The sequence below is a fragment of the Pteropus medius genome, unplaced genomic scaffold (assembly GCF_902729225.1).
Source record: "Pteropus medius unplaced genomic scaffold, Ma_sr-lr_union100, whole genome shotgun sequence".
NCBI lineage: Eukaryota > Metazoa > Chordata > Mammalia > Chiroptera > Pteropodidae > Pteropus > Pteropus medius.
This window is the reverse complement of record NW_024349797.1, coordinates 15,432,720-15,443,275: the sequence shown is the minus strand read 5'-3', so window position 1 is coordinate 15,443,275 and position 10,556 is coordinate 15,432,720. Positions and strand designations below refer to the sequence as shown.

At 40.5% G+C, this 10,556-nt stretch overlaps 2 protein-coding genes and 2 pseudogenes across 10 annotated transcripts in view; 2 read left to right on the top strand and 2 right to left on the bottom strand.

Annotated features, from left to right (window-relative positions):
• NDUFB1 (NADH:ubiquinone oxidoreductase subunit B1) overlaps positions 1-1,438 on the top strand; it is a 6,924-nt gene extending 5,486 nt beyond the window's left edge. The window contains exons 4-5 of the mRNA XM_039884053.1: positions 1-133; positions 1,253-1,438. Of these exons, the coding sequence (XP_039739987.1) occupies positions 1-133; positions 1,253-1,289 (170 nt within the window). The 3' untranslated portion in view covers positions 1,290-1,438. The remainder of the gene's footprint in view (positions 134-1,252) is intronic.
• A 548-nt stretch (positions 1,439-1,986) lies between these two features.
• Positions 1,987-2,105, bottom strand: LOC120620030 (uncharacterized; annotated as a pseudogene).
• Positions 2,106-6,485: 4,380 nt separating this feature from the next.
• The window catches only part of ATXN3 (ataxin 3), a 31,906-nt gene continuing 27,835 nt past the window's right edge, over positions 6,486-10,556 (top strand). For 6 of the 9 annotated variants that reach the window (XM_039884044.1, XM_039884043.1, XM_039884042.1 and 3 more), the window contains exon 1: positions 6,487-6,567. In XM_039884044.1, the coding sequence (XP_039739978.1) occupies positions 6,544-6,567 (24 nt within the window). In that variant the 5' untranslated portion in view covers positions 6,487-6,543. Of the gene's footprint in view, positions 6,568-6,653; positions 7,500-9,009; positions 9,138-10,556 lie in introns of those variants that run through there. The other 3 variants (XM_039884047.1, XM_039884048.1, XM_039884049.1) reach the window with 3 other exon arrangements.
• Positions 10,029-10,147, bottom strand: LOC120619937 (uncharacterized; annotated as a pseudogene).

The following is a 10,556-nucleotide window of genomic DNA, read 5'->3' as shown; positions in this document are numbered from 1 at the left end:
ACTTAATTCAGATTGTACGTGACCACTGGGTACATGTACTTGTCCCTATGGGATTTGTCATCGGATGTTACCTAGACGGAAAGAATGATGAAAAGCTAACTGCCTTCCGGAACAAGAGTTTGTTATTTAAAAGGTTAGTTTGGGCATTTTTTAAACCAGCAATTAGCCAGCTTTGGAAGTATTCTTAATATCATATATGCCAAAAATAAACAGAAGGGGTAATTTCCCACCAAGGACTTAGATGTAAGTGATATTATTTTGTAGGCTTGTTTGTTGTTTAATCCTTGCATAAAAATGTATGATTACATTTGGAATGTAAACAGGTCTTCAGTTTATGAACCGGTTACTTCATATCTTTGAAAATTCCCTTTCCAAAAAAAAAATTCAGGGTGCATTTTAATGTAGAAACAATATTTTAAACCAGCTCACTAAATCCTACTCTAGATACAGTTTTCACATATATTATCATATACTGTCTTACTTAAGGCATGGTGTAGCTGAAATAAATGGTACTAGTATTGTCTTGGTGCTGTTTGAGAGCCTTAGGCATGGTGGTTGAGTGATCAAAAGGCAACTGGTAGCCACCTGGTCCTATTGTGTCTATGTGGATGGCTCCTCTGGCACAGAGAGTTAGAGTTAGCAAGACAAGAGTGTCTGCCACTGGATGTGCAGCTGGGTGGGAGGAAGCTCAAGGCACAAGCAGCCACAGTCAGTGTAGAGGAGGTTCACAGTCAAGGATCTCAAGAAAGATCAAATGAACTGGAAAGGACCTAGCCCAGCAGTCCCCCAAACTTTTGGCACCAGACACCGGTGCTCCTATGAGAACCTAATGCCTGATGATCTGAGGTGGAGCTGAGGCGCTTCTAGCGCTGGGGAGCAGCTGCAGATACAGATGAAGCTTCACTTACCTCCTGCTTTGCGGCCTGGTTCTTAATAGGCCTCAGACCAGTACCGGGGGTTGGGGACCCCTAGACAATATTAAATGAACTTGTTGAGAGGAAAATAGCTTTCACTTGAGGATAAACTGAGAAATTACAGTTCTTTAATCTGGAAAAATATAATTGAAAAATGATAAAAGTTTGAAATCACGAGAGAATAGAATGAATATGTCGAATCTAACAAATTTTTTTAAATGGGTCAATTTAATAGAATATAAAATATTGAATTCATATTATTTTGACTTTCCCTTTTATCCCCTCATAAAAGTTTTATTTATACTTTTTCCTTTCCTTAATTTTTTCTTTCTACACAGGGAATTGAGACCCCACGAAGAAGTCACCTGGAAGTAAAAGCTGTGGTTGAATTACAGAATGTTCACATTTTTAAAATTATGACAAAAATAAAAACATTATTTAATTTGAAGAATTTGGAGAGTGATTCTTTTAATGCTGAAGTAATCTTGCACATTTCAAGTAATAAACACTAGCTTTAAAAATAATTATCGAGTACCTGATTTTGTACACCAATGTGAAATTTACAATTAGCATTTAATTTTCTATTACTCATTTTAGATCACAGTACTATTAACTCACAGCCAATTTTTTCCTCAGATATTTTTCAGAAAATTTTTTTCAAACCAGGTACGTAAAAGGAGCTTTAAAAGGATGATGCTAAGATTTTATTTGCTAAAAATCATATAGCTGAAAATTGTAGTGACTTTTGGCAAGATTTCTTAAATGTAACACATAAAGCATGGACTAGTTTTAAAAATCATGAAATTGTACTTTATAGAAATTAAAAACTTTTCAAAAAACAGTTAAAATGAAAATGCACCTATAGACTGGGAGAAAATATTTACAAAACATACACAAAAATCAATCTAGAATATGTGAAGAACTTATAACTTAGGAAGACAATGCAATTTTTATCTGTTTATTTATTTTTATTTATTTTGTTTTAGGCAAGGCAACCCTTGGTTGACCTCACAGATTGCAAGGACCTTGTCAACTTACAATCCCTTATTTTTTTATTTTTTATTTATTTTTACGCCTACAGCACCTGCTCTTCCTAGGTGGTCTCCCATCCAAGTACTAACCAGGCCCAACCCCGCTTAGCTTCCGAGATCCCACGGGATTGGGCTTGTTCAGGGTGGTATGGCTGTAGACAACAATGCAATTTTTTAAATAAGCAAAAGATTTGAATACTTCATAAGAAAAGATACGAGGGTAGAAAATAAGTGCATGAAAAGATGCTTAACATTAGCAGTCACTAGGGAAATGTAAATCTAAAATAATGAGACACCACTAAACACCTATTAGAATAGTTAAAAGAAAGCTGTTTCAAGTTAAGCATGTTTACCGTATGACCCAGCCATTCCACTCAGGTATCACTCGAGATATGACAGCACACATCCACACACAGACTTTTCCATGAATGTTCATAGCTTTATTTGTAATTTGCAAAAATTAGAGATAACGACAATGTTCGTCCATAAATGAATGGATGTGTTAAATCCTTATAATTGAGTACTACTCAGCAATAAAAAGAAATGATTGATTCAACAGAGATGAATTTCAGATTTATCCTGAATGAAAGAAGCCAGGCAAAAAGAGCACATGCTATGTGATTCCATTTATATAAAATGTTAGGAACTGCAAACTAGTAGCAAAGATCCGTGATTGCCTGGGGGACCAGGGTACAGAAGTGGTTTAGAAGGATTACAAAGGGGCTCATGGAAACTTTCCGGTATAGTATGTTTAGTACACTGAAACTGACATTCATTTTTAAATGTCAAATGTTTAAAATTCTGTTAAGCTATTTGGTTTTTGGTAACAAAATGTCAGTTTAAAAGGTACAATGTTCAAGAAGGTAGAAATATCTTTGTGAAATCTCACTTAACATAAAATTTCAGTGAAATAGAGAAACTGAATGGTCCAAGGTGACAAGGAAGTCTACTGGAAGTGCATCTAGTCCATATGCCTGTCTCCAGAAACTCTTTCCTGAGTAGCTCAGCAACCTCCCTCCTACTGAATTATTATAATATTTTTTTAGAATTAATGTATTTATCCACTGTTCCATACCAAAGCTTGATAGAAAAAGACTCCTCTGAGTATATATAAATAATAATTCTGAGTATATATAAATAATTCTAGTATGATGTAATAAGTGCTTTAATACAGGTATGAGCAAAGTATAGTTGTGGCACAAAGGACTTTTCATCAGAGGACTTTCTGAAAGTCAAGGGAAAATGGTGTGGCTGGAGCAGAGGGAATTTCGGGAGATAAAGTCAGACAGGTGGTCAGTCCAGGTCACAAAGGGCTTTGTAAGCTAGCTATGGGAAGCCACTGAAGGATTGTAAATAGAATAAGATTTGTGTAATGTAAATATCCTTACCAATATAAATTCCATGAAGATGGAGCTGTTTGTCTCTTTCATGATTGTAGTCCCAGTACCTGATACATAGTAGCACTCCATTTGTTAAATGAAAGAACTGGTGAGATCTGCATTTTTGAGAGATCACTGACAGCACTATGAATCGAACATACTGAGACTGGAATCAGAAGACCAGTTCAGACATCCTCAAACTGGAATACACATGAAATCAAGACAGCTTGAACTAAGCAGGAACAAAGAAGAAAGGGCAGAGAGGAATGAATACATAGCATTTGAGGACTAATTGGAACAAGAGGTGAGGGGGAAGAGCTGTGGAAAAAGAATCGAGACTGATTCCCAAATACCTGGCTTCATTAATTCATTTGAAAGATATCAACTACTAGACACACGAAGTCAAATAAGATATGGGCCCTGCCATCAAGACATTTATAAGGTACTGGAAAAGATATGTGATTAAACCAAGTATGATACAGTGTAAAAGGCACCATGTATGATAGAGGCACATACAGTAACTCATAAGAGGGACAGGGACTTCTAATTAGTTGGAGAGCAGAAGATGCTTTCTGGAGAGTATGGTCATTGGGTTTTGAAGGATGATACATGTTATCTTACAAAGTTAAAGTTTAGGATGTGCTGAATATCTAATGGAGTTATCAGAATAGGAACTGCAACAAATCTAATACTCAAGTCATACATGGCTTCAGAGGCAAAGCCAAAACCAGAACCTGCATTCTGACTCCCAGGCATCGATCTTTTCACTTTATGCTTGCTATTAATTCATCACATGCTCAATAGGTCAGAAAGGCCTAATGAGATGACTGGTTTAATTCAACATTACTAAATATTGTCAGGTACTGTTTTAGGTGATGAGGATTTAACAGTGAACAAAACAATAAGGTCCTTTGGGTGGCATATATCCTAGTGATTAATCACTGGAAAAAGTCAATTGTGTCCCTCAAAAATTCAAGTCCACCCTTATTTGAAAATAAAGTCTTTGCCAATGTAATTGGTTAAAGCTCTCAACATGAAATCATCCTGGATGAAGGTGGTACCTAAATCCAATCACTTGTACCTTATAAAAGGAGAAGACCCAGAGAGACAGAAGGCAGAAAGCTATGTGAAGACACTGGCAGAGATTGGAGTTATGTGGCCACAAGCCAACTAATGCCAGGAGCCACCAGAAGCTGGAGCACGGGCTGGCTGACACATTGGGTTCAGTCATCTGGCCTCAAGAATAGTGAGAGAATAAACTGTTGTTTTAAGCCACAACAGTTTCTCTGCGGTAATTTGCTACAGCAGCCCTGGGAAATGACTACAATCACATACTTTTTCTGAATAAGTGATACATTAATATAGTTCGAAAATCAAGAATAAAACTGTATACAGTGAAAAGTCCCCTTTCCTTTCTTATCTCAAACAGGTAACCTCTGGGTTTCCATTATATTCTTACAGAGATTTGCTGCATAAATATATATATATATATATATCACTTACTTTAAAAAGAAATCAGAAAAACTGTTTTGCATATTTTTTTCACTTCATGAGACCATGATTTGTTTCCCCAGTTAGACCACAAGTCCTTAAGACTGTTTTCCCAACACAGCACAGGACTATGGACGATGCACACAGAGACGTTCAGTAAGTGGTAACAGAATCCTCCCCTGGCTACCCAGTCCTCACTAGCAGTCTTCATTTCCTTACCTCCTGCTGCCCCTTCTGTTCCTCTGAACCTGCACTCACCAAAGTCACCAGTGGTCTAAATAGCAACAAAATTTAGTGGGCCCTTGTTCTTATGTTGCTGGTGCAAAAAAGTTGCTTGGCAGCAACTGACACTGACTGCTCCGTGAAACAGTTCCTGTCCAGGGCTCCCAGAATATTACACTCTCCGGCTTTTCCTCCCTTCTTCTGGGCTAGTTCTTCTCTACTCTCAGGGCTCTGCTCTAGACCCTCTTCTCAATCTCTTCTTTTTCCCCTGAGATGATTTTATTCACTCCTGTGGTTTCAGTTGCCTTTTCTATGTCAACAACTTCCCGTTCTACAGCTAACCAGTCTCCTGAACTTTAGACCAGCGGTCCCCAATCTTTTTTGCACCAGGGACCGATGCTCCTATGAGAATCTAATGCCTGATGGTCTGAGGTGGAGCTGCGGTGGTGATGCTATTGCTGGGGAGCGGCTGCAGACACAGATGAAGTTTCACTTGCTGGCCCACCGCTCATCTCCTACTGTGCGGCCTGGTTCCTAATGGGCCACGGACCGGTACTGGTCTGCAGCCTAGGGGTTGGGCACCCCCTGCTCTAGACCATTACTTAACACGTGTGTGTGTGTGTGTGTGTGTGTGTGTGTAAAATCTCTAACCATTAACATAATTACCCTGGTTTCAAGGTGCAAAATCTGTTCCTATCCTACTCTTTCAGCTTCAACACACCATTTACTCCCCTATTCTACTGGACTTTTCACCTCCCTCAACTGGTGCTTCCTCTTCAGGACTAGAACACATACACTACTAACAAGGCATCTGGATTTGGACCCCAGCCCTACTAGTTGAACTTGGACACTGTGCTGTTCTTAACCTCTTTGTGCCTCAATTTCGTTATGTGTAAAATAAGGATAACACTGCCTGCTTCAACACATTGTTATATTAAATTCATTAATATATGCAAAGCACTTAGAAGAGTGCCTACCCTACAGTAAGGCCTATATAAACAGTATCATTTTTACATAAATGCTAGGTATTGGGGGATGCAATGATGCCTGTTTCTTAATGAGGCTTTCATGGGAGTGGAGGAGGAAGATATTAAATAACTATAATCAGATATGATAAGTAGAAAGTACAAAGTAAAGTGGAAAACAAAAAGAACCTGGGTGGTCCTTATCCAGATCCCTAGAAGCCTAAGAATCCACAGCAATGGGCGGGAAGTGGAGAAGATCTTCCACACCGCAGGCGGCGCTGCAGCGTCCTCCTGCCGCCCAGGTAACAGTCGATGGGAGGACGCGGTACAAAGGTCACGTGTGCCCGCGTTTACCACCCCGGTGATCGCTTGCTCTTCGTTCCACGTGACTCCCATCCTCGGGGGTGATTGGTCTGCGCCAGGCACGTGGGCAGGGGCGGGCCGCGGCGGGGCGGGGCAGAGTGGGAGGAGGGTGGGGCCGGGGGCGGAGCAGGGAGGGGGGTGTTTCGGCGCGGGGGCCGTTGGCTCCAGACAAATAAACATGGAGTCCATCTTCCACGAGAAAGTGAGTGTCCGCGTTCTGGGGGTACCTGTGTGAGGCGTGGTGGGGGGCGTGGGGCGCGGTATCGCCATCTCCTGGAGAGCTGTTTGGGGCCCGAGTGGCCCCCATCCCGATCTCGCCGGGTGAGAGGAGCTTCCTCAGAAGGGGAGCTTAACCGAAGCCCCCACCGCACCCTCCGCCCCTGAGGCCCGTACCCAAGGTGTCCGGGGAGCCCTGGGCCCGGGACGTCCGGGGAGCCGGGGAGGGAGTGAAGGCAGGGCCGGGGGCACCTCGGGGCACCGGAGAGGGTGGCACCGAGTGGGCTTGCTTCTGCGATTGCCTTCTACTTTCCGTGCGATTCCTTCTCCGGTCCCTTCTCCCCTACTCTCCGTAGGTTCTAGCTAGTCATCTCTCGGACGCCTCCCTCGATCCTTCTTCCCAAGTCCCCCAGTTTTACCCCTGGCAGAATTAACTTTTCCTTCTCTGGGCTCCTCAATTCTATATTGGAATCTCCCATACACTTAGCTTCCTGGGGTTGTATTCATGTTCTTCTGTACTGGGTCCGTGAGTCTCTCGAGTGCAGGGACCTGGAGGGCCTGACACTTAGGTACGTAAAGTAGGAAACCCCGTGCACCCCTAAACAGGGAAGTCGTCACAGAGTTTTTGTTACGAAATATTTGAGTTTCGTTTCTTTTGGTAGTCCCATCTTTCCGGATCTGGAAGCCAGCTTTCTTCCTAGGTATTCTGGGTGGACTGCAATAATATTGTTGTGGTCTGCCTAGCCTGTTTTGTTTTGATTCTTCGATGACCACTTAAAGATGTTTGTGGCATGTGGAGAAACTCGTCTTTTCTCTCATACAATTATCAAGCCATTTGGGTGTGAGTGAAACCTCCCTCAGGACAACTTTGGCACATGTCTTGTTTCATAATCGTTTCATGTTTGGAAAGGATTGCCGGTGAGTCTCTTCTTTAGCAGGAGCAAAGGGATTTTGTTTTGTTAAATACTTGTAAATAATCATTTATTTAAAAAAAAAAATCACGGCAGTCAAAGCAATCAAATGTAGACAAGAGGCACAGCATAAATCTAAACACATTATTCAATGAAATGCTTTAGAGAAAACATTTCAGAAAGTTTTGTCACTAAAATAGACCAATTTTTATGCCTCGGGAGTAAGGAGTCAGTGATAGTTATCACGAATCTTTACGTGATTGACATGATTTATGAAAGTTGGACAGGAGAAATTTCATAGCTTGGCAGAGGAGATTGGATAAAGAGAACTCTGCATGTACATATTTTTATCACTAATTTTCAGAAGCTTTGATGTAGGGCAAAATGTTGCAACATGGAAGACTTTAAACATGTTCCACACCATTTCTTGAGAATTATACAATATGTATTTTAATGCTATAGATTGTTTCTTATTTTGGATACATTTCAATGAATGTAACTACTAAACCATGGAATCCCGCTGGGCGGTAGCCTAATGAAAATCTATTTAGGCTAAAGTTTCTCAGTTATCAGCATGTGCATAGGCTTAAAGGTACTTCAGGAATATGTTTTATCAATTTATGTGTTCTTAGCAAATGAAAGCTCTTAAGTTGAAGTTTTTAAGACATATTTCAAGTGTATGGAAAGCACCTATAAACATAATGCCCATTGTTAATAGCGTACACAGTCCATTCAGGGGATGCTCAAGTTTAATGTGCCATTTTCCAACATGTTTACTTCACCTCCACCACATCCATTTAATCTCTGCTAGGTACTGGGTTTGGAGAGCCAGAGAACTGACTGTGGCTCTCAGGAAGTGGCCCTGCCTGCGAAGGGCCCTGCGATCACTTCCCTTTGGAATGCTGGTTTCCCCATATTCAGAGTTGTCACTTTGAGTACCCTTTATTAAGATGAAATGTAAACTCAACAAAATGTTTACTGATATATCCCCCAGTACTTAAGATTGTGCCTGACACATAGTTCATGCTCAATAAATTAATCGAGTTCTTTGAGCATCTAAGATGTATATGGTGCTGTTTATCCAAGTTAATTTTTATGTAAAGATTTTAGGCTTTGCGGATCATATATGGTTTCACATATTCTTGTGTTTTCCCAACCATCTGAAAATATAAAGATGATTCTTAGCTACTGGAGCAGGTTGAATTTGGCCCAAAGACTAGAGTTTGCTAATCCCTAACTTAAACTCTAATATTAAATGGCCAATAACTGCTTTTTTGTTCTGTTTCATTTTGTTTTTAGTTATGGTGCCTGCGTTCTGTCATTGTGATCACTTTTATTGCTGACCACTCTTGGTGGGATCACTGTGCCATCCGAATTGGTATTTTTATGTAATATAAACTGAGAATGATAACCAAACTCATTGGGATTACATTTAAAATTAGTGAAAATACTGAAGAGATGCCAAGCATTGACCGTATGACATCTATTATGCCTTTTTGTGATTGTTGGTTCTTCAGGATATTTGAGGTTTAGTAATAACCAAATTCCACATAAGTGGCTTGAGGAAGTGGCAATAGCACAGACTTGAAGCCTCTGACCTGGGTTTGAAGCCCTGCTCTGCCATTTACTACCCGTATGAACCTGGGTAAGTTACATACTGTCACTGTGCTCCAGTTTCCTCCTCTGTGGTGTGAGGATAATAAAGTGTCTGCCTCAGAGCTCAGTGCTTAGAATGCTGCATGGCACATAGTGCTGTAGAAGTGCCGGCCATTGCTGTTGTTTGGATGCTTGTGTTTGCTGAACCTCAATAAGGGGTGGGACCTTATTATCACTCAGATGAGAAGAAAGGCTGCTTCGTCTATGAGGTGGCCCCAGTTAGGCCATTTCAGAGCATACCCTTAGTTCATGCCCGCTTTCTGCTGTCGTCAGTTCTCTCTCTGGGAATTTACACTGGTTTCAGGTTGGTTCTGACAACTTTGAGGGCAGTGGGGGAATGATTTGGTGCTGTTTCTTTTTGTGATTTTATAAAATATCTTGGTAAAACTGGAGATGCAGTTCGTTCGTCCTCTGATCCCAAGACAATAAAGTTCGGGCTTGAAATTGTGGAATTTCAATACCTTTGAACTTTCACTGCAGCGGAGTGAACTTCTATTCAGCTTTGGTTAAGGCTTGATGAGAAAGAAGTGCTGGGGATAGCTTGTGGGGGTTGGGGGAATACATAATCTCGGGAGGGGCCGTTGTGCAATTTTTTCGTTCCATCTAGATTTTGATTCATCTTGTCACTTTAAAATGTGATTTTAAATTTGGACTGAATAATTTGTTCTTACCTTCGATTAAATCATAGAAGTACAGGACGATATTTCCTACAGCAATAGTTTTACTTAGATAAGGTTTGATTTTTAAGTGCTTATTTTTCAGATTTTATTTTATTTTTTATTTTTATTATTATTTTTTATTTTAAGTGAGGCAACCCTTGGTTGACCTCACAAATTGCAAGGACCTTGTCAGCTTACAATCCCTTATATTTTATTTTTTATGCCTACCGCACCTGGTCTTTCTAGGTGATCTCCTATCCAAGCACTAACCAGGCCCGACCCTGCTTAGCTTCTGCGATCAGATGGAATCGGGCTTGTTCAGGGTGGCATGGCCGTAGACTTTATTTTTCATATTTTAAAGCTAATTTTTGTAGAGAATTTTTTTTAATCAGCTATGTGGATGTCATCATTTCTCTACATAGTGTTAAATATGGTAATGGTAGTTTGAGGGCCCCAAACTGAGGCACGCAGCCCAATAGCAGGACAGAAAATTTGCATTAGGACTGTTTCCAGAAAGTCTGTTGTCTGGTCACCGTATTAGGTAGCTCTTGATGTGTGCAATAGCTGTATCTTAGCAGAGGCTTTTTTGCTTGAATTTTTTTCTTTTATTAAATACAACACAGGTAAGGACACCACATCATAAGAGTACAGCTTAGTGAATTCTCACAAAGTAAACCACATGTAAATAATACTTAGATTGAATACGTTTATTTCTCTGCATCCCCTAAGCCCTTCTTATGCCCTCTTCC